The sequence below is a fragment of the Hemibagrus wyckioides genome, linkage group LG25 (genome assembly GCF_019097595.1).
Source record: "Hemibagrus wyckioides isolate EC202008001 linkage group LG25, SWU_Hwy_1.0, whole genome shotgun sequence".
NCBI lineage: Eukaryota > Metazoa > Chordata > Actinopteri > Siluriformes > Bagridae > Hemibagrus > Hemibagrus wyckioides.
This window is the reverse complement of record NC_080734.1, coordinates 11164519-11188048: the sequence shown is the minus strand read 5'-3', so window position 1 is coordinate 11188048 and position 23530 is coordinate 11164519. Positions and strand designations below refer to the sequence as shown.

General features: G+C 38.2%; 1 protein-coding gene across 2 annotated transcripts; it reads left to right on the top strand.

The window, feature by feature from the left end:
- Positions 1–602: 602 nt before the first annotated feature.
- Positions 603–22626, top strand: asap2b (ArfGAP with SH3 domain, ankyrin repeat and PH domain 2b). 2 transcript variants are annotated; one of them, XM_058379509.1, is made up of 28 exons: positions 603–1040; positions 4263–4335; positions 6695–6840; positions 7164–7238; positions 7377–7426; positions 8829–8955; positions 9032–9117; positions 9218–9293; positions 9387–9473; positions 11347–11450; positions 11685–11754; positions 13008–13095; positions 13190–13238; positions 13344–13510; positions 14032–14165; positions 14243–14337; positions 14456–14645; positions 15456–15541; positions 15625–15740; positions 15896–15963; positions 18411–18518; positions 18980–19223; positions 19332–19424; positions 19533–19818; positions 20040–20098; positions 20258–20343; positions 21871–21990; positions 22199–22626. In XM_058379509.1, the coding sequence occupies exons 1-28, from the start codon at positions 915–917 to the stop codon at positions 22271–22273; spliced, it is 3084 nt and encodes a 1027-aa protein (XP_058235492.1). In that variant the 5' UTR covers positions 603–914; the 3' UTR covers positions 22274–22626. The 2 variants fall into 2 exon arrangements, with proteins under 2 accessions (XP_058235492.1, XP_058235494.1); XM_058379511.1 differs by lacking the exon at positions 4263–4335 and having other exon boundaries at positions 901–1040.
- The last annotated feature ends 904 nt before the right edge of the window (positions 22627–23530 follow it).

Below are 23530 nucleotides of genomic sequence, written 5' to 3'. Positions count from 1 at the left end.
GCAGTTTTGGAGATGATCTGATCCAGTTGTCTAGCCATCACAATTTGGCCCTTGTCAAACTCACTCAAATCCTTACACTTGCCCATTTTTCCTGCTTCTAACACATCAACTCTGAGGACAAAATATTCACTTGCTGCCTAATATATCCCACTAACAGGTGCCATAATGAGGAGATAATCAGTGCTATTCACATCACCTCTCAGTGCTCATAATGTTATGGCTGATCGGTGTATAATTGTTGTATTTTCTTAACTGTACATATTGAAGCTTTTTAAATGACTACAAAGCATAGTAGTTATCTTTATCACATGAAACTGATTGTAAATTGCCATATGGATTCCCTGTGGGCTCAGTGGCCAAGGATGAAACTTCCACAAACATTTCTTAAACTATTTCTGACACACTTCAATACATTTAGTGACACCCCAGGCTGGACCTGTATTCATGTGGTGTAGAGTGACCATACAACCGAATATATTTTACAGTAGCGTTTGATTGGTCCGTCTGATGCCGCTGTGCTTTCCTATTGGTCAGTTTCTTTTTGGGGGCGGGTTTGTGTCTTGTCTGGCACGCCACAATGAGAGAGAGAGAGAGAGAGAGAAAAAGAGAGAGAGAGAGAGACGCAGGTAAATCAGTCGGTCTAATGAGCTCGAATAAAGAGTTCATCTGCGATGGAGATCCCTGACTTTTCCTTAGAGACTGTTATTGTTCTCCGTCTCGTGTGTTACTTTTTATTTACTCCTATGTATTAAATAGCAGTTTTTGTTTGTTTGTTTATTTGTTTGTTAGTTTTACTAAGTAACTCTAACTTGTGTTAGACAGGGACTTATCTTCTTCCTCATTACTGTTTTTATTATTATTATTATCATTATTATTATTATTATTTTGAGCGTTGTTTAAAGAAAGCAGTGATCATGCCGGACCAGCTGACCGTGTCTGAGTTTATGGACATTACCAATGAGGATTATAAAGCGCCTACAACATCCATCTTCACCACCCGAATGGGCCATTGCCGGAATACAGTGGCTGGACTCGAGGAGGTGAGCCAGATGTTTATTCTGGATAATAAAGACTATAAGCAACATTGTAGAAAATCTGCGCCATTTGGACTGGGTGTATTCCCCGTGTCATTGATTAATCTTAGAGGAATTAACTCTTAGAGGAAAGGAAAATAACTTCCTTCTTTTGAAATCACAGGTTTGCTGGCTGTGGAAGGTGAACCTCGCCCATAGTCCAACACAACACCACTCTAAACCTACACAAAGTATATATACAGAGTAATACACAGAGTCAAGTCAGAACTAGTCTTTATGTGGAACTTGGTTTAGGAAGCTGTTTGAACAACCTATTCAGAGTTAATCAGGACTGGACTGTCTAGGGAACAAGATTAGGAAACTGCTTCAGTTTTAAGGCACTGAGTTTCTACAGTAAAATTCTTGACTAGAGTGTGAACAATGAACTGCTTTGGATTATTAGTGAGAAATTACAACCTTTTTTTCCTTGTGATTTTCTACTACAAAAGCCCTGATTGGGGAGTTTTTCTTCCGGCTGCACTAGAGGAATCTGAATGCTGTGCTAACTGCGTGTCAAATTTCTGTATGCATTTAGACAATTTGAACTATTAAGAACATTTGTTAGTAACACCCGGGCCAGTTTCTATCAGCAGTTTCTTCTCAGGCTTTTTCCACTAAGAAAATCAGCAGCTGTTTGAACTTCCACTTTCACTGTGGGTTTCAGTGTGAATTGCAGAGTGACTTAGTGTCATTGTGGTGGGTTTACTCTGGTCCATTTTTGCTAAGATACTGAAGATGGCCAAGTGTTTTATTTACAGATATGTTATACTTAAGACTGTGTAAAAGAGATAAATGTAAGTTTCTCTGGATAAGGACGTCTGCCAAATGTCAGACATGTAAATCTTAATCTTTTGGGAAGTGATAGCTCAGTGGTTCAGATGGTAGGACTACAGGTTAGCATGTCAAATCCCAGGACTAACAAGCTGCAACTGCTGGGACCTTGAGCAAGGCACTTAACCCTAACTGCTCAGTTGTTTTGTTTTGTTTTGTTTTGTTTTTTTAAAATGAAATAAGTGTATGTCGCTCTAGATAAGGGTGTCAGATACCAAAAATAACCACTATTAGCCACCATAAATAGATACCATTATAGCTTTGGTTTTCATATTGGGGTCCAGGGGTTCCCAGGGGCCTTTGAAGCACAGAGAGGGGATCTATGATTTTTTTTAACAATCACATCCAATCTTTATGAGTTATTATATTTATTACTGAGTTCTTACAATCGGTAACTTAATTCTAATGAGTGTAAGCCAAACTTTAATAACTTACACACAAGTCGGCCTATAAATAATTATAGTTTTGACTTAACATGTTCTGTCAGAGGTAGCTTCAGGCGTAGAAAGCTCAGTAAACATCCAAATATAGTACACATTTAAACAATGTTCATAAAACAGTTATGTACTGAGGTGGTCTATGGAATTTATTTTTAGATTTAAAGGGGTTCCTGGCTACAAAATCTTGAGATAATAAATATGAAGCCAGTATTGTGTGGCGGTTCATTTTGTACCAAGAAATGAAATTCTGCAAATGTACACTTCCACCCTGCTTTTGCTGTGCCATGTTTAAAAAGCTAGATGCACCAATTTTCCTTTGTGGCAGCGTGTGATGAGGAATGATGTGTAGTTGCTGTGGGCTACAAATTCATGTCAGGACAATTTTCACTATTATTGCATTTGTACATGTGTAAACAGTTTGCCAAATATTATGCCATTAGGGCAGTGGTGCGACATACAAGACATTTTTTGACACATCACTGTGTAAAGTGCAGTTTCAGTAAATACACTGTACTGTAGAATGCAGGTCATGACACACAATAACTACTCAAATAAGGAAGTTACATCTCCATACATTTCAATTTACAGTGTTTTTCTGAATGGTACTTTGCTTTTGGTGATACCATGTTGAGTGAAGTCAGTAGAGAAAGTAGTTGAAAGTGCATGATGCAACACTGGAAACGCATCTTCTAACACGTCCCTTTAGGAGGCATGTTTCTTCAATGTGTAGTACATGGCACAAATAGAGTATGTGAAAATATAAAAAGGATTGTTAATGGCCACATTAATATGACTACTTCTCGCTTTTTACCATATCCTATGTAAAACATGCATAAACTGTTTTCTTTGAGCATAAAGGTATGAAACGAAGGTCTTTTGTGCTTGCATGTTAGGGTGGTCTGCTGAGCTCCCACTTACACACATAGAGAGTAAGGGCAGTTCCTCTGACTGACATGCAGCACTCCCCTTTCCAGTTTTTCTGCAAGTGTGTTGGATCTTGCTGAAACCTGTCTCCTTGTTCTGTGCATGGCTCTTATGAAATGTGTCCCCCTAAGGCTGTGGGTCTGTCTTTACCTGCCCTTCTCGCTCTCGCTCTCTCTCTCTCTCTCTCCTTCTCTCTTTCTCTCTCTCTCTTTCTTTCCTCCTTTTTCTTCTTCTACTTCTCTTACTCAGTGCCTGCATATTGCTGTATGCTTGCACTCATTCATTTCAGTGTCTGTGTCTGGACCCATCTACCTACACTGAGAGGAGATCATTTTACACATTCCCATTCTATATTGAATAGAATACATACACTCATCTGCCTTTTTAATTGGAACACCTCTAAATTGTGCAATTATCCAACCAGCCAGTCATGTGGCAATGCATAAAATCATGCAGACGAAGGTCAAGAGCTTCATTTAATGGGGGAAAAGAATGGGGGAAATGTGATTTTAGATGCTTTGACTAGACCAGGGTGAATGTATCTTCTTAAACCTATGTAGTTCTTTGCCTTGGGTTGTGTTGTATAAACCATGGCTATGAGCTATAGGGATTTCCCTCATGGAAGCTTCAGTGTGTCTGAGTTTCTGAATTCCCCGAGTGTGACTCACCTGAGGATTATAGTTTACATGCACGTGAAGGCATTTTATGCTGGTGTTGGAAGGGAATTCAGGATCTAATGCAGATTACGGATTTTGTTTAACCAGTCATGACGCTTATGAGGCAATGTGGCATCATTATAAAGATTTGGGCCTGTACTAAGCATTACTGCTGGGCCTGTAAAATCTGAATCACTAATCCCCTCATCATTCTAATAGTTTCAAAGCAGACCCATTGAGAAACCATTACCTTTTTTGTTTTGTATGTGTGTGTGTGTGTGTGTGTGTGTATGTGTGCGTCTCTCTCTCAAAAGAAAATTGTACTTTGTATTTTGTAGGCTCTTGATGCAGACCGGAGTGTTCTGAGCAAAATGAAGAAGTCTGTTAAGGCCATTTACAGCTCTGCCCTTAGTAAGTATGAAAAGATCATTTAATAGGCATCAGTTGAGCAGCCTAGTTTAGATAAAAAATACTACAACAGCAATGATCCAATCCATACTTACAGGAATAAAGGAAAAACAAATATTTAATAAGGTTTTTGGATAACAAAAAAAAAGCCTGTATACAATTTCATTTCAAACCTATATTAGAAATTAGGATTAAGATTGTGACATCAAATATAATTTAAAACTTATAAAACTTTCTAAAAGGAAATTTGACATATTATCCAATAAGTTACAAACCTCATATTCTTTATCTCATTATTTGACTCTGTCTAATATATTAATTTTGGTGATTAATTTATTGTAATATATTGAATACTTTCACAACAAGTTGCTCTATTATTGCTACTATATTCTGAAGGAATTTCTGGGACCTTGCAAAAATATTTAAAGAATTAAACCCTAGAGACCCTTAAATGAATAGTTTCAATAATAAGTCATTTCAGTCACCCTGAGTAATTGTTATATTGTTAAAACATCTCATAAAGTATCAAACAAATATGAATTACAGTCTAGCTTTAGAAAGTGGTAGAACAGATTTGCAGCATGAAAGTGCAACTGAAAAAATCTGCAAGAACTGCAAAATGCATTCATGTCAACATAGAGCCGAATCTAATAGACCTGAATCTCCAGGAGCTTTATTTAGCAAGTATGTGTTGAATTAGTATTAAAAGCTGATCTGAGGTCCAGTACTGTAATTTGATGGTACTATAAAATCATAGCATTGCATAGTGATGGTGATAAAATGTCAATTATCATGTAATTCAGATTTATGCTGTTTTATAAAGACAGGCCATTCTCTAAAAAGCTAAACAATCAGACTTAAAACTGAGTTTGAAACATTATATAATAACACATAAAATCCTACAGGGATTGCATTCTGAAATTATTGACAGCCGTGAAAGAAATGAGAGAACCTTCACGTGCTAATCCCAGTATAAACCTTCCTCTTATGGGGTAGATACAGTATGCAAAAAAAATCAGGAACTTGAACTTTTTATCTCGATACTGATAGTGGATTAGTGTTAGTGGATCTTATTTAATTCAGATCCATATTGGTTGCAATTTTCCCTAAGTAAAGTAAATATCTTTCTGTGTCTGTAAGGGTTTCTTGCAGGAGTTCTTCCCACCATTCCACTAGATGGACTGTAAATTGCCCATAGGTTCCTAAAAATGAGTGAATGAATGAATGAGTAATAAATGTTCCTTTTTACTCAAGTCACATTAAGGCAGTCCTGAATGTGTGGCTTGGTGGTATATATCCCTATGTAGCTATCAACTGAAGAAATACTTTTGCATACAAATCCAAGTAGATTTCAGTCACTCTAGTGAAGTGGGAAGAAGAAGGGTTGCCAGTTTTCTACACATACCATTCATTCTGCCTTTACCCATTACTGCTTGTCTCAACAAGCCTTTCACTCCTGTTCGGTCTTACTCTCTCAGTCTCTCTCTCTCTCAGTGACTCTCTCTCTCTCTCTCTCTCTCTCTCTCTCTCTCGTTTATTTCCTACTTCTTTACCTCTGTTCCTAATAAGCAGCTGTTTGGTGTTTTCCTTTAATCCCACATTACATGCTGTAATTGCGGCACTCCTTTAGGCACAGTTCTGACATGCAGATGTATTTAATACATTTTATCTCCTTCATAATGACTGCATTTACATGTATGTATATTATCACATTGCAGACTTTATTAAAACTTTGAAATGACACTGATTCTTCGTTCTCAATCTTCGTGAAACGTATGAAAGAGATCCATGTGATAACGGAATTGTGGCTCATACTGTTTTTATAAGGATCATTGCTAATAATTATAAGATTGTGTGACTTCCACAGTGTTTTGACATTTCCATCCTATAAACTTTGCCTTAAAATGTTTAAAAGAAATTTTTGTGGAAAAAAACCTCTGTAGTTGAATATTTGTTGGAGAAGTAAGATTTTTGAGGAGTCTGAACAGTCCCAGAGGCAGACACTATATAGTAACACTCATATCGTAACACTATATGAGCTTTTTCTTCATAAACCACATGAAACGGTTTACTGTTAGACAGATGACTGGGTGTGTGGTGTATAATACAACAGGAAGAGGCAGTAACAATGTTCACAGTTTAAAGATACGGTATAAGTATTTCTTGTTTTTTTGTACTTTTTTTTTGTAATGTACTTTTGAATTCATTAGATTTATAGGAATTGGACAGTTGGCTCTTTTATATTATGTGCTTGAGGTGGGCCTAATAATTCATTAATATGTTTGGTGAACCATCAGTAAAAGTGCATAGCTCACAATGTGTATATGATGTGTATATGATGTGTGTGTATATTTTACTATAGCTCATGTGGAGAATGAGGATCAGTACACTCAGGCCCTGGAGAAGCTTGGAGAAGTGTGTGTGAATAAAGACAGCCCGGAAGTGGGATCAGCATTCCTCAACTTTGCTGTTTTGACCAAAGAACTCACAGGACTCTTTAAGAACTTAGTGAGTCTCTCGCTATCTCTCTTCCTGTCTCTCTTTGTTCTCATGTAGATACTCATTGACAGTTCAGGTGCTGTGGTAACTCTTTGTATTGCTTTGCTATAGAAGGCCAGTGGTAATAAGATATGTGTCTTTTCTTTGTTCACAGCTAGATAATATGCCAAATCCTGCAGAAAACAAAAGACTAGCAGATTTATAAATTGCATAGCAGTATTTTTTTATTAAGACTATAGCAGGGCACACTGTAGACCTGATAGGCTGCAACAGAATATTGTAACAGAATATTGTGCTAGACCTGACCTGCTTCTGCAATGGTGTCTTCACAGCTACAGAATATGAACAACATCATCACCTTTCCTTTAGACAGTCTGCTGAAAGGAGACCTGAAAGGAGTGAAAGGGGTATGAAAGCTGAACTGCTACTACTACTGTTACTATTGTTACTATTACTACTACTTTTTCTACTGATATTACTACTACTGATATTAATAATAATAACTAATAATTGCTGTTTTGTTTCTGATTCATTTGTGTCTTTAGGATTTAAAGAAGCCTTTTGATAAAGCCTACAAGGACTATGAAACCAAAATGTAAGCTTCACGCCTGCATGCTTTTATTTGCTTGCTGCTTTTTGGCTTGTGTGCTTTTTTAGTTTAATTAGATTATCAGCTTAGATAAAAGCATCATATTTTCCAGGTTTCAGCACATTGTGCAGTAAAGCATTTTGTCAGTTTCAAAGAACGAGCCTACAAGGTGTCCATTGGATTGTATCTGTAGAGACAATAGACTATAATAACTATTATTCTGTAGAATGAGGACACTGGTGTTTCTGTGGTTCCTGCTTCAGAAAATGCTTGAAAACTGTTGTAGTGTGGTTAAAGTGACCTACAAGCCATGAATGCTAATATTATTGCGTTTAATTTAGAGATTATTTAAGGTATATTGCTATTGCCAGTGCTATTTCAGACCTTTGACTCAGACTTATTGCAGCACTTATCATGCTCTGGAGCCGCACCTTGAACAAACACTACTGATCATGTGGCTTTTATCTTCAACCTCAAATTCACTGTCTATGGTCTATTGCATTGTTTTGCTCAGGGACTTGAGACAGATGGCAAAAGCAGATATGCATCTGCATGCTGCTGATCAGTCAGTTCATTTCTCTGAAAGTTCAGTTATGTTTCTTCCTCTCTTTTTTGCTTACTTCCCACAGAGCAAGTATGGGACAAAAATCTTTAAACATGGGCAAATTCTGAAAACAGAGAACAAATAGCACATACCTCAAGATACCTCTAACACTGTTTTTATTTTTTATTTTTTGTATTACTTGCTGCATACTGAAAGGTCTGCTGCTGCATTAAAAGCTTGTAATCTAATAATGATTGCTAAGGGAAGCCATTTTTAAAAAGTGCTGCTGTCAGGGTTTTTAGTATATTTGTATGGGTTTTTTGGCACATCTGAGGAGCATAGGAGAAAAATGGACATGGAGGACAATCCTGGTGAAAATTATGTCTCATTGATCCAAAAACATTTCACTGTAACAGTCAAGTCACATAAACAGCTCGTCTTTTGATTTTCTCCCTCCAAAACTACAGAGAATTGAAACAACCAGCAGTCTTTATTAATCTTTACAAATGATTGTCATAAATGTAATAACGAGTTAGCTACTAGCTAGGACTGTAAATGTGAGTGGTTAAATGTTTGTAGGATTTACATGGAACTGTCATAATAATTAGCAGATGAAGTTTTTAGAATTTGGAAGTCCGCTCGTTGTCATGGTCAAATGTCTGAAATAATTTTTCTTCAGTAGCATCCTAGGGAATCTCAGGAATACCTATTGATACTGTTGGTATCAAGTTCTACTTGTTTAGACATTAAAGATGTTAGCACATCAACCAGATATATAATATACTTCGTTAGTAAGTTGCTTGCAATTTTGTCTCTCACACTCATAAATCTAAATGTACTGAATCCACTTCCTCTTCTGTGCAGTAATAAGATTGAAAAAGAGAAGCGGGAGCATGCCAAGCAGTTTGGGATGATCAGAGAGGTCATTGGAGGAGAGATTGCTGAGGAGATGGAAAAAGAGAGACGAGCCTTTCAGCTCCAGATGTGTGAGGTGAGGGATGTGGTTCACCTTTCAGCTAGCTATTGCAGGCTTTGATCAGGAGACTGAAGGCTGTTCTTTATTCCAGTATCTCATCAAAGTCAATGAAATCAAAATCAGGAAGGGGGTTGACTTGGTGCAGAACCTCATCAAATATTTTCATGCCCAGTGCAAGTAAGTGTTTTACATGTTCGCCAAAACAAAACAAAACAAACAAAATAGTTCTCTGAAATGCTCCATGGTTGAAATGAGACATCGAGTGCTCTCTGTCTAGTTTCTTTCAGGATGGGTTAAAAGTTGTGGAGAATTTTAAACCGGCTGTGGAAAAACTGTCCACAGACTTACTAGGGGTGAGTTTGGGATTTTCCTGATTATGTAACATCTTAAAGTCTTTGTTTTGCTTCATCCAGTGTTTCATTGGAATATTTCTTTCTATGTAAAAGGTTAAACAAGCTCAAGAAGGAGAAAAGAAGCAGCTGATCCAGCTTCGAGATATGCTAAAGTCATCCATACAAACAGAACAAAAAGAAGTAAGGTTCATCATTTTTATTATAGTTGAGATTTAAACACCCTTTGTATCTGTGAGAAAAAATGTTTGTCTATTTTGTAGACAAAACACAATTACTAAGCTTTAGTTAAGAGGGGTTTCCTATTAATAATAAAAGACTATTACCAATAGCACAGGTATAGCTAGGGCGTAAGGCTCAAGTCCAGTTTTAAGACATTCACTTTACTGATTTGCAAATGTCCTGGATTTATTGGCATTTCTACTGAGATTGTCTCTGTCTTTGGCATTATTTCTGCAAAACATGGTATTGGTCTTAACCAAGAGTTAGAAAAATGTTTTTTCTTTGACTAAAGGACACTTCTTTCTTATAGAAAATTTGTCCTAATTATTGGCATAATACACCAATGAAAATAACTAGTTGAAGTAAAGGCTTGAAATAAAGGATTTTTTTATGTTTTTTTGGCCTCAGGCTTAAATTAGTCTTGCATTTACTTGGATTCAAACCTTACTTGGTCTCGACTCCCTTAGGACTTGTCTCAATTTTGGCTAGCTTTGGTCTTTGTCTTGGCTTAATAACATAAAGTGTTTAGATCATGAAAGGTTAAAACAAGCCGAAATGCTCAAGCATTCAGACAAGTAAAGAAATATTTTTGTTATGAAAACAGTTATCAAAAAATCCCTAGATATTTTAGGTATGTTATTACCATGATTAAACAAAAGAAAATGGTCATTGATGCTTAAGAAACAGACCCAAAGACACGGATAAATAGTGGAAGGAGAAAGTCCTCAAAGGCAGGCAGTACAAATGTCAATATTTACATCACATTCAGGAATAATATTAGAATAATTCCATTTTATTATTTTATAATTTAAGCAATTTTTTGTTATTTTATTTATGATAACATCTCTAAAACACAGTGGTGGGCCATCAGGGCCAGCAAAGCCTTCTCTGCTGGCCTAAACAGCAGTGATCTGAATCACTGACTTGCATTGTAATATATTTAATATATTTTTCCATGAATGTGTATTAAATTATTCCCAATAGTCTATTCTCTACATTTCATAGGTTACGCTGCTTCCAGTAGTGTATATTTATTATAAGAATATTTATCCAATCATATTTCAGCCAGTGGCTGACATCATGTGTTGCCAGGGTGAAAGAAATCTGCCTTAAGGCCTTCAGAATCAATAGTGCAGGCGCCCGTAGCTTAAAATACGTGGCAATGAAACTGTTACATTAACCAATCAGATTTCGAGTTGCCGTCACTGGGACCATCTAGCAGGCATACGATTACGTCAGCAATTTCCCATCCTTTGATTGGATAATTGGAGTAGTCAGAGGCAGCGAACTGCACAAATATATATATATTTTAACTCACAATGGCTGACAGAGGAGAAGAAATCGATTTGGTCGCATCCTTACAAATGCATTTTCAAGGCAGACTAATAAAATGGACTATTCCTTGTGAGGTGTGAAATACTGTAGCCTAATTTCTTTTTTACTTTGCTATTTAACGGTTGATTAGTATCTATTGCCGTGGCATCATAATGATGGTATAGAGGTGGATTAATTCGTGAAGGACACCAGTGAAGGCCTAGGTGTGAAATGCACGGCCTGCCACTGCTAAAACCATTAAACTCGCATTTATTGTGTCACTGGTTTTAAAATAAGAGGAAGAATAGTGTTGGTTTTCATCAGGGATCTATAGTCAGTATCACTTTCCAAAAATCACCCAAATTCTGATTCTGCAGTATATTCTGAATGTAAATCTTATCCTATCATTATGGAAAAACAGTTAAAATATAGTAAAATAAATGGTCTGTCATATCAAATGTGTTAAAGAAGGTAAAACAATGATTTGAAAACACTAATTAAAATGATGGGTTTTTGTCAGGATTCTCAGAACAAACAGAGCTCAGGCTACAGTCTCCACCAGCTTCAGGGTAACAAGTCTTATGGCACTGAGTACTCTGGGATGCTCTCCAAACGCAGTGAAGGGTGAGGAAAATGATTTTATTTACACAATGACACTCCAAACATAATCATCTATTTCATAATAGAACATTTTTCTTTTATTTCATAGAATATTTTTATTTAGATTTGGAATATTTTTATTTATTTGATTTAAAAAGTTTATAGAGCACTATTTAAGACGTTCTAGGCAGATATTTTTTTTTGTAAATACAGGATAAATTAAGCCAAAATGTCTTTTTGTCTTTGGGATGTTTTCAGGCTGAGGAAGGTGTGGCAGAAAAGGAAGTGCTCAGCGAAAGGTGGATATTTGACCATTTGCCATGGAACGGTAAGAGAAATATCGGATCCAGTAACACGGAAACAAAATACCAGATTTTCTCAAAATGGCGTCTTCTAATTAATCCACTTTATTAAATCAGGAAATTGTCTATGTGGGGTTAATGTGTAGCTGTGACGCTTCTGCAGTCAGCGAATCAGACAGGAAGAGCTTGAGCACATGTATAGAATGCCATGAAAACATGGAAGACATGCTGCTTTAACCACTTAATTAATGTTAACAGGAATAAAATGGGCTCTGTTTAGATACATACATGTTTAGATAATGGTATAACATTATTACATGTTAGTGAAAACGGCTCTGGCTGATGTTACTAACATTATTTCCAAACTTGTCCATCCCTGGCTAGAGATTTTATGCCTGGCTCCTCTTGGGGGATCCCCAGACATTCCCAAGCCAACTGTGAGATCTGCCCCAAGGGCTCTGTTGATTGGAATGTGCCAGATGCAGCTTTCACATAAGCTGAACATGTGGCATCCTTGTAAATTGCAGACTGGCTCTTCTTGATTTGGAGGAGCATTGACTATACACCGAGGATGGTAAAGCTCCTCGTCCTTATCAAGGGGTCTAAGTCTTTTTAATAAGACCCTGTGGTGGAACCCAAATTTTGCGATTTGTACTCGCAACTTTATTCTCTGGGTCACTACTAGGCTGGGCTTGTTATGGTGCCATGCTTGTCACAGTGTATTATGAGACGGTTACCTCAGTGTTGATTTTTTTTTTAAAAAATGCAGTAATTCAATTTACTTTTTGAAATAACTTTGCATTACTATTTAACAGTACTCAGTGTGGTGTTCTTTCAGTACTTATTGTACTGACAGAAGCCATGCATAGGGAATGATGGGGAAATGTGTGGCCTTTACTACCAGCAAACAAAAAACCAAACAAAGAAAAAAATGCATGGGCTACCGATGTTGATTCATTAGACATTCTTGTGTAGGCACAATTATTAATTATCAACTGTGGTGCAGTGGTGGTTCAGATGGGTAAGGTTCGGGAGTTTTGATTGAAAAGTTAAAGTTCAAATAGCAGCACTGCCAAGCTGCCACCACTGGGCCCTTAACCAATTCTGCTCCAGGGGTGATGTATAATTTCTGTCCCTGTGCTCTGAACTCAATTTCCTAAGCTGGGATATGTGAAGAAAGAATTTCACTGTGCTCTAATGTATATGTGACAAAAATAAAGGTTTCTTCTTCTAGTATTTATATTGTGCTCCAGTTAATTGCATCTTTATTTCTTTATAGGCAAACATACCACCAGCCAAACTCAACCTGTTAACCTGCCAAGTGAAATGCAATCTTGAGGAAAAGAAGTGTTTTGATCTCATATCCCGTGAGTCACAAGAACAGAATTACTTTAACTGTCCACAAGTGACATTAGTGTTGAAAAGTTACCTGTATGTTATGTCTTCTCTGTGTTGAAACAGATGACCGTACATATCATTTTCAAGCAGATGATGAATCTGAATGTCAAAGGTATGTTTCAGTGTGCAGATGTGGATTTTTAGATAGAGAAACAGAATTAAACTTCTTTGTGATACTAGGATGAGTGGTGCTGACTGTTTTTTAATCCTCTTGTAGATGGGTGTCTGTGCTGCAGAACAGTAAAGAAGAGGCTCTGAACGATGCCTTTAAAGGGGAGCAGAATTTGGGCGAGAACAATATCGTGCAGGAGCTTAGCAAAGCCATTGTGGGTGAAGTGAAGAGGATGAGTGGCAACGATGTGTGCTGTGACTGTGGAGCTTCTAGTAAGTGCTTTATTTCATCCTTCTGCTCTGGATACTAGGAACTTTCCACTCACATTCAGGTCAGCTGCTGAATAAATGACTTATTAGAAAAATGTAGTAAAGAAGTAAATTAAGTCTCTCCTTCCTCTTTTGGCTTTTCCCGTCAGGAGTTGCCACAGTGAATCGTCTCTCTCCACCTATCCCTATCTTCTGCATCCTCAACACTTGCATCCACTAGCTTCATATCCTTATTTATTACATCCTTCCTCTTTGCCTCCTGCCTGGCAGCACCATGTCCAACATTCTCCTACCAATATACTCACTCTCCCTCCTCTGAATATATCCAAACATCTTAATTTGGCCTCGCTAAATTTGTCCCCCAAACGTCCAACAATAGCTGTCCCTCTGATATACTTGTTTTTAGTAAATGAAGTTGTATATTTATTGTTGTAATGAAGTTACAACAATAAATATACAACAATAAATATGGCTTAGTTCATTTTGCACTTAACTGTAAAGGAACACATATGTTATTCTCGCAGATCCAACTTGGCTCTCCACTAACCTGGGGATTCTGATCTGCATTGAATGCTCGGGTATCCATCGGGAAATGGGGGTGCATTACTCCAGAATACAGTCTCTGACTTTAGATGTGCTGGGAACATCCGAACTCTTGGTAAGTCTTGATAACTTTCTAAATTTGGCAGTAGGGCCTCACTGAGACGTGTCTAACTTTATCGTTTCACTGTGCAGCTGGCAAGGAATGTAGGAAATGCAGGCTTCAATGATATTATGGAGGCAAAACTATCAGGGGAAGAAATAGCCAAACCCAACCCTTCTAGTGACATGTAAGTCACAGGTTTCTATCAGAGATTTCTGTTTTTTACAGGAATGTTCTTAAGCTATGAAACTATACACTTTGAATTGAGCAACATTATATGTTGAATTATTTTATCGATCCCACAGGCAGAGCCGCAAAGATTTTATCACAGCTAAGTACATAGAAAAGCGTTTTGCTCAGCGCAGACGTACTGATGCCACTGCCAAACAGCGCAGCCTCTACGAAGCGGTGAAGAGCCGTGACATCTTCTCACTCCTGCAGGTATACGCCGAAGGAGTGGACCTGACCGAGACCTACCCTATGGTCAATGAACATGTGAGTTAAATAATGGAGACTCAAAGAGCGGCACTGTTGTGAAAAGGTGTTAATTTCAAATGAACATTATTATTAAAGAATGTGAAAAAGCTGCAGCTTTCAGTCAAATGAGAGAATCTAATGAGAGAAGATTCTTCCCTTAAGAATCTAGTGTGAGTACTGTTCTGTAATTATGTACAGTTAAGTAGACTTAATAAATTATGTTAGTGTTCAGAATAATGAAAATATATCACCTGTCTTCTCGTATGCTTTTGTGGGTGTTGTAAGAAATGGAACAATGCTGTGTTTGAAGGACAGTACTGTTTTATCATTGCATTGGCAGTATGTATATGATCCCTGTAGCCATTAAAGCAAGCATTATTTTTAGATAAACTGAGTAGGTAAAATGCCACTGTGCTATCATCATTCAAAACAACACATTCCGCTGTTGCATTGCTTTACTTGCCCTAGCACAGGTGTGTTTGAATGTAACCACAAAAAGGTAACCGAGTCACAAAGCAAACAATAAAATTGGCTTCTGCCCAACCCAACTAGCAATTTGCTGGTAGTGATAGACAAAATTACACTTGTGCATGCATGATACTAGAGACCTTTAAGCCCTTATGCAGAGCAGCTGAGTCACTCTTGGTCACTGACCTCCATGCACAAGAAAAGGAAGAAGCACTGCTGGGAATATTTAACTGTTTATCTGTTTTGCTGTGTAGCACAGTATAGCTAATGTATAGTTTCACACCTACAAAACCTTGTTTTTCTAGTCAAAAAAGTGTTCTTTTTGGCTTTTCTCACTGATGTCTGTAAATACTCTTACAGGAGCAGGGTGAGACAGCACTACATCTGGCTGTACGAATAGTAGACAGAAACTCCCTCCACATTGTAGACTTCCTTGTCCAGAACAGGTATGACAGCATGATCAAGAATAAAAATACACCATTGTGGTTCTTATGTTACAAAAGGCATGTGTGTGTGTGTGATTTTGCAGTGGGAATCTGGACAAACAAACTGTAAAAGGAAGCACAGCAGTTCATTATTGCTGCCTGACAGACAACAGCGAGTGTCTGAAACTTTTACTGCGGAGCAAAGCCTCTGTCACCATGAGTAAGATCTAATATCTGGATTCATAAAACAGATAACATCAGTGTGATTGTTTTTTTTCCAGTGGCAATGTGGTGTATTGTTATTCCTGCACCTGTTGGTGTTATACAAGAAAACAAATAGACAGTCATAAATTAATACACTTTAAATGTCTCTAGCCAATGAAGCTGGAGAGACACCACTGGATGTTGCCAAGAGGATGAAGCACACACAGTGTGAGGAGCTGGTAGGATCATGTTTTCAAATTTAATCCTGATCAGTAATGCATAGTGTGTAGTATGTCACTCAAGTCAATCCTGAACCATGGACACTGGGTACATGGTTTTCCCCCAGCAGTACCAGTTTCCCTAGAAACTGTAGATACAGTGAGGGAAAAAATTATTTGATCCCCTGCTGATTTTGTACGTTTGCCCACTGACAAAGAAATGATCAGTCTGTAATTTTAATGGTAGGTGTATTTGAACAGTGAGAGGCAGAATAACAACAAAAAAATCCAGAAAAATGCATTTCAGAAAAGTTCTACATTGATTTGCATCTTAATGAGTGAAATAAGTATTTGATCCCCTATCAATCAGAAAGATTTCTGGCTCCCAGGTGTCTTTTATACAGGTAAGGAGCTGAGATTACAGTAGGAGCACTCTCGGGGAGTGCTCTTAATCTCAGCTTGTTACCTGTATGAAAGACACCTGTCCACAGAAGGAAGCAATCAATCAGATTCCAAACTCTCCATCATGGCCAAGACCAAAGAGCTGTCCATGGATGTCAGGGACAAGAGTGTAGACCTACACAAGGCTGGAATGAGCTACAAGACCATCGCCAAGCAGCTTGGTGAGAAGGTGACAACAGTTGGTGCGATTATTCCCAAATGGAAGAAACACAAAAGGACTGTCAATCTTCCTCGGTCTGGGGCTCCATGCAAGATCTCACCTCATGGAGTTTCAATGATCATGAGAACAGCGAGGAATCAGCCCAGAATGACACTGTAGGATTTTGTCAATGATCTCAAGGCAGCTGGGACCATAGTCACCAAGAAAACGATTGGTAACACACTACGCCGTGAAAGACTGAAATCCAGTAGCGCCCGCAAGGTCCCCCTGCTAAAGAAAGCACATGTACAGGCTCATCTGAAGTTTGCCAGTGAACATCTGAATGATTCAGAGGAGAACTGAGTGAAAGTGTTGTGGTCAAATGAGACCAAAATCCAGCTCTTTGGCATCAACCGTTAAATCTTGGATGAGAACCTCCTTCCCTCAGCCAGGGCATTGAAAATGGGTCGTGGATGGATATTCCAGCCTGACAATGACCCAAAACACACGGCCAAGGCAACAAAGGAGTGGTTCAAAAAGAAGCACATTAAGGTCCTGTAGTGGCCTAGCCAGTCTCCAGACCTTAATCCCATAGAAAATCTGTGGAGGGAGCTGAAGGGTCAGCCACAAATCCTTAATGACATGGAGAGGATCTGCAAAGAGGAGTGGGCCCAAATTCCTTGAGATGTGAGATGTGTGCAAACCTGGTGGCCAACTACAAGAAATGTCTGACGTCTGTGATTGTCAACAAGGGTTTGCCACGAAGTACTAAGTCATGTTTTGCAAAGGGGTCAAATACTTATTTCACTCAATAAAATGTAAAATATAACTTTTTTGAAATGTGTTTTTCTGGATTTTTTTGTTGTTATTCTGTCTCTCACTGAGATAAACCTACCATTAAAATTACAGACTGATCATTTCTTTGTCAGTGGGCAAACGTACAAAATCAGCAGGGGATCAAATAATTTTTTCCCTCACTGTATATTGGCTATTCCTTAGCAGATTGGCGTCTTAACCATCTCATGTACACCATGTTAAGCAGTTATGGATAATGAATTAATAATAACTGAATAACAGAATGACTCAATCTAGCAAGAAAAACATGCACCATATTCAGATTGGTATACACACACTGGTCACTTTATTAGGAACATCATACTAGGTTGGATTCTCCTTTGCTCTTAGAACAGTTGCATTTATTCCTCAAAGATGTGGCTTCCACAAGGTGTGGATTGGATCTCTATATTGCTCGTTCATACTGTGACTCTCCCATTCTACCACATCTCAACTGTGATCTAATAGATTCAGATCTGGTGACTGTACGGCTGCTGAGGTACACTGAATTCATTAACATGTTCAGTTAGAGATGACCCGGACTTGTAAGGGGATCTGTACGGTCAGGAAACAATACTTAGTTTGGTTGTGGCATTTAAATGATGCAAGACTGGTATTAAGGGATTAAGGGATTATTACATTACATTCCTGACATCATTATCCCATCACCACCACCACCAGCATCTTGACAGCAAATTCTAACTTTAATATTCATTAGATTAGGTGATAGTTTTCCAAGCTTCACCTGTCCAGGCATTGCTACAATATGATTAGCCAATTGGATAATGGTAATTTAGCATAGGCAGTCCATCTACCTGTATGTTTTAGGGAAGCCAAAGCACCTGGAAGAAACCCACACAGAATCAGGGAGAACATGCTTTTTCTATTGTTTAAGGGCTTTATAATGGAACCACTATATCAAGTATTTTATTATAAAAGAAAGCCTTTATTTGTCTTCAAAACAAATTTTGGGTCTTGATACAAATAAAGGGCATGGTCATTGCTGATTTTTTTCTCTAACTCTCCGTGGCAGTTGACGCAGGCACAGACCGGCAAGTTTAATGTCCATGTGCATGTGGAGTATGAGTGGTGTCTGCACAATGAAGACCTGGATGAGAGCGATGATGAAATGGAGGACAAGGTGCACAATGCCATAATGCTGTTCACTGCTAAAAATGACATTGTAGCAAGTTAAAATATCTTAAATAAAATCAAAATGATCTATTAAAAGATTATTAAACCATTTATTAAACCAAAAGACATATTGTACTATTCTTAAGCTATAAAATGTTCTTGTTCTTTTGGCAAATTATTTTGTAAATGTTAAGCATTAATTTCCAGAAAGAAGCAAAATGATCTGCCAATAGAATAATTTATAGCTTATAATCTTATCCTTGGCTAACATTAATCTTATGATATGAAATAGCAGAGTCAAGGTATAATTGCTTGCTAAGATGTAATTTGTTGCATTGTTCTCAAGCACACACTTCTTCTGTTACACAAGTATTATTAAGAATTTATTGCATAACATTGAGTTATTTAATTGTACATACAGTGTGCAACATCTGTATTTTGAATCTTTCCTCTTTCCATGTGCTGTAGCCGATCCCTCAGAAGCGAGAGGAGCGACCTATAAGCTGCTTTCTCCCTGGTAACGCCTCTATTCAACCCAACATGTCTGCCCTGGCCCGGGATGTGGTCAATGCTGTCCGGGAAAAACAGAGAAGCTTCATCCCCAGCATACTGTGTAATGAGACCTATGGCACTATGATGGATCTCAGTCCCCCTCCTTCTAACGTACTCACTGTCCCCATATCACAGATCCCTCCACGGAACCCAGTCATGGGTAAGCATCTGGGTGATTCTAAAACAGTACACTGTACATGTTGAAAATGAATTATTAATAATAATGTAATGATCTTCAGCATACAGCATATAAATGTTGTCATTTCAGGCGTTGGTGGCTGGAAGGCTCTGGAGACAGCAGGGAGGCAACGATCCTCTTCAGACCCGCCCAATCCGTCCAGTCCAGACAGCAACATCTATGGTAAATAACTGGCCTCATTGTAGTTGAGTTTAACTGAGTGATCTAGTATAGTTTGCTTACACATTTCCTGTACGGTGTCTCTCTAACTGGTGTTACCTCTCCTTTTAGTTCTTCCTCCTGCTCCTCCTCCTCCTCCTCCACCTCCTCCTCCAACTGTCAAGAAGCCAATTATCCCAGATCTTAAGATCCAAACAAAGAATGTCCCTCTGCCCCCAGTGCCACCTGCACCGCCAGTCCCACCCAATATTCAGAAGCCCCTGGCCCCCACTATTCCCACCGCCCCACCACTTATTTCAGTGCCCCCTGCTCCTCCAATGCCCCCACCTTCATTCAAACCCACACTACCAGCTATACCCATGCAGCCTAGAGCCCCTACATTCCAACCCATCCCAGGGTAAGGCCACACACACACACACACACACACAAACACTTTTTCTGAATGTGTGACCCTATTTTACAGGATTATATATAAAATCTGTAGTAGTTGCCCCAGAGAAATACTTATAAACTTGTAAACACTCTAAGATGCTAGATAGAACTTCTCAAGAGTGTAATATCAAACGGTTCAAAATATTTCATTCCATCAACCAAGTTCATTCATATTTATGATTTCAGAACCGACAAAAAAGCTCCCAAACTACAACCAATCAGACCTAGGCTGCCTGAAACAACTGGTAGGTTTCAAACTTTCATTAGAACATTTATTGGAAATGTGTATATGTTTGCTCATATATTAGGATATTTCGCATTTTGTATCAGATACTGTGTTGCATTGATTCATATTCATATTTTTATAAATTGTAATATCTTAATTTCCTAATATTTTTGTACAGAAAAAGATGCTTCGGTGTCAGCACCGAGTTCTGTATCATCACCCCCTGCTCCACCTCCTGTCCCTAAACCTAGATTGCCTCAGGCAGTAAGTCAATGCTGCTGCACAACAGTTTCACCCCCATTTATCACAACACTATACAGAGAGAAGAAAATAAGACAGTTTTGCTCGTGTTATTTAAAACACCAGTGCCTATATACATCTCAAATATACACACATAATGTCTTTTGACTTGGTATGTATGTTAAGATGAACAAAAAGTGTGTATGTACTGAAGCTGAGACGTCTATGGCAACAGTTAATTAGGATTTTCACCATTGTGGTTTTGCCCATTCCTGTTAGCAAATGGCCTACAGTTTCCCCAAGGTTATGAGGGGTCCTACTATTGGACTCAGTTTTAAAAGTCGGAGATGAGATCAGAGATGGGTTATGCCATGCAAGGCCTTCTGGAGGTATTTTTGGCTATATGTTTGGGACCATTGTCTTGTTGATAATTCCATCTTGTCCCCAGATTAATTTTTTTGGGCAATGAGATTAAATCCTCCTCTAACATGTTCCAGGACCTCGCTCAATTCATGCTTACTTTCATGCCTTGCAGTGCCCTAGTATTGTTTACAGAGAAATAGCTCCATATCATGATGTCCACCTGGTGTACTTAACTGTGGGTGTGGTGCTATTGAGATAATACACTACACCCTTATTGCAGGGGCGTCCAATCTTATCCACAAAGGGCCGGTGTGGGTGCAGGTTTGCAGGGTTACAGGGTGCAGGTTTTCCTGACTCAGGTGAGGCTTCTGCTCGGTTAGAATGAAAACCTGCACCCACACCGGGCCTTTCTGGATAAGATCGGACACCCCTGCCTTATTGTAACCCTGCAGACATGCCATGTTAAATCATTAGAAAAGATTTTTTTCTATGAAGAGCTGTGCATGGGGTGTATGCATTCTCAATACTTCTCTGCCTGTCAATTTAAATGTATAGGCATATGTTTATAAATACACCAATTCTTTGTTCATGTTTATAAGCACAAAACCGAAAAGACATTGTGTGTGTAAATCTGAAGTGGAAGTATGCCGTGGAAGTGTGTGAGATATGTTAAAATAACTAACTTTACTTATTTCCCCTCATTGTAAAAGTCAAGATCCCTGATAGGTGAGGTTCACTTATCCATGGGCTATTTTGTTTAAAAAGATATTCTTTTGAATTAAAGTCTTTAATAGATATTAAATTGTTTCGTTCAAATTGACTGTCTGAATGTCTGTATGAGGCTAGACGCTGGTGAAGCTGGCTTTATATCATTTTTGATATATATATAGCTGAATTTACACACACACACACAAAACACAGGCAGAGTGAAAAGAACAGGCAATACTCTCACTAGTTAAAACTTGTCTGACTCTGATGCTCGATGTATACTGTGCCATAGAACTTTTTTTATTCTGATGTTGTGGCTCTGAGAGAAGATATAATGCAACTATACATTAACACATTATTTTGAAGGCTGTTACATATGAGCTGGCATTGACAAAGCGTTATAAAGTATTCAGCATAACTTGAGGACACTCGAAATAGTCAGAAATAATGTGTGTTTATTTGTGTGTGTGTGTGTGTTAGAAAACTAAGCCTAAGCGGGTGAAAGCTCTCTACAAGTGTGTGGCTGATAACCCAGATGAGCTGACTTTCGCTGAGGGAGAGATAATTATAGTAGATGGAGAGGAAGACAAGGAGTGGTGGGTGAGTGTATACACACACACACACACACACACAAACACACACACACACACACACACACACAGAGTTTATTTGAAGTGTTTGAGGGAGTTAGGCATTATCTTTCAAGCAACACTGATCATCATCAGAACATCAGAACCGAAACACATACCCATGTATTCACCAGCCTTTTACTTGAGACTCTGCTTTAATAGTGTGTTGTATCTTTCAGGTGGGGCACATTGAAGGGGATCCGACCAGAAGAGGAGCTTTCCCCGTTTCATTTGTGCACTTCATCAATGACTGATATTGACTCAGATCTGAGCTGGACACTGAAACTGCTGCTGCAGAGTTTGGGATTGTATCTCACATACTGCCACGTTGCCATGTTGAGGTTTAATAAGGGAATTAATCACTTAAGCTTCCTTTTATTATCAGCCATCTTGCCCCAGCAATTGAATGCCTTGAGAACAGATTGATTATTATGTTGTGTAACATTTTTGTGACTCCAAATATTTTGCTGGATTTCTATTCTGGTGTTTTAAAGATTATTTTGGAGTTTGGTTGTAGAGCAACCTCTCAACTTATGCAACCTCTTCATTTTTCCTGTAAGCTCTGTTACTGCACAAAGTCATTAAATATTTTATGTCATTTTCACAATGGTGTTTTTTTCTGAAATTATACTCAAATTAGAAAGGTCTGCCCATAAGTAGAGGACCGTCAGGGTGGTTTTCTTAGTAACAAATAGAGATTGCTCATTCTATGTTTACTACCATTGGGACCATGGCAGTGACCTCAAGTTTAAAGTTTTAGTAGCTCCTCATATATCATTTTGTGAACTTTTTTTTTTAATTCAGGTGACAGTAGATCCATGGATGTATACATAAATGTTTCTTCTACTTCCCTTTGTCCACCACCAGGGTTGTTTCCTTTCAGAATTAATCAAGACCAAATATCAGCCATTATAAGGATGAATAACATGTGACTAGAAAATTACAGACTAAATCAGAGGAGTCCAATCAGCTACACCAGATTCCACTTGTTTAATTTGTTGATCTTGGTTTTCATTAGACTCAGGTGTGACTTCAGCTTGATTAGAATAAAAACCTTCATCCACAATGGCTTTTTCCAGATAAGATTGGACACCTCTGGACTGAATAGTGCAAATGTCTCACTTTATTTGAGGAGGAGAAGTAGGTGAAGGGGTAACTCTATATCTCCACTTCACAAATGTGACACTACACATTAGTGATGTCCAGGAAGCATGACTGCATGGCATGGACACGTGGAGGAAGACATCTCTCTTCTGAGATAAAGTATGTTTGCATTATTTAACAGGCTCACTAGTCTTTAGACAGTAAATCTCATTTATGATGTTTCCCATAAACACACAAAGAGTTGCCAGCTGGCAATCGCTTACAAATGGAGCTTGAGCAAGAGCAGATAAATGAATTCAAATATAGCATCATAAATATCTGACAGTAATGCTGATAATTCACATACTCATCTTCTTGGGCCCACATGTTGCCCAAATTATGCCTTCCTCATTTCATCACTAATATCT

Bases quoted from the DNA above. Each gene is read 5' to 3' on its own strand.
- asap2b (XM_058379509.1), top strand. From the start codon at position 915: ATGCCGGACCAGCTGACCGTGTCTGAGTTTATGGACATTACCAATGAG. The intron at 11,451-11,684 runs GTGAGGAAAATG...GGATGTTTTCAG, and splicing joins CTCTCCAAACGCAGTGAAGG to GCTGAGGAAGGTGTGGCAGA. The intron at 15,741-15,895 runs GTAAGATCTAAT...AAATGTCTCTAG, and splicing joins CAAAGCCTCTGTCACCATGA to CCAATGAAGCTGGAGAGACA.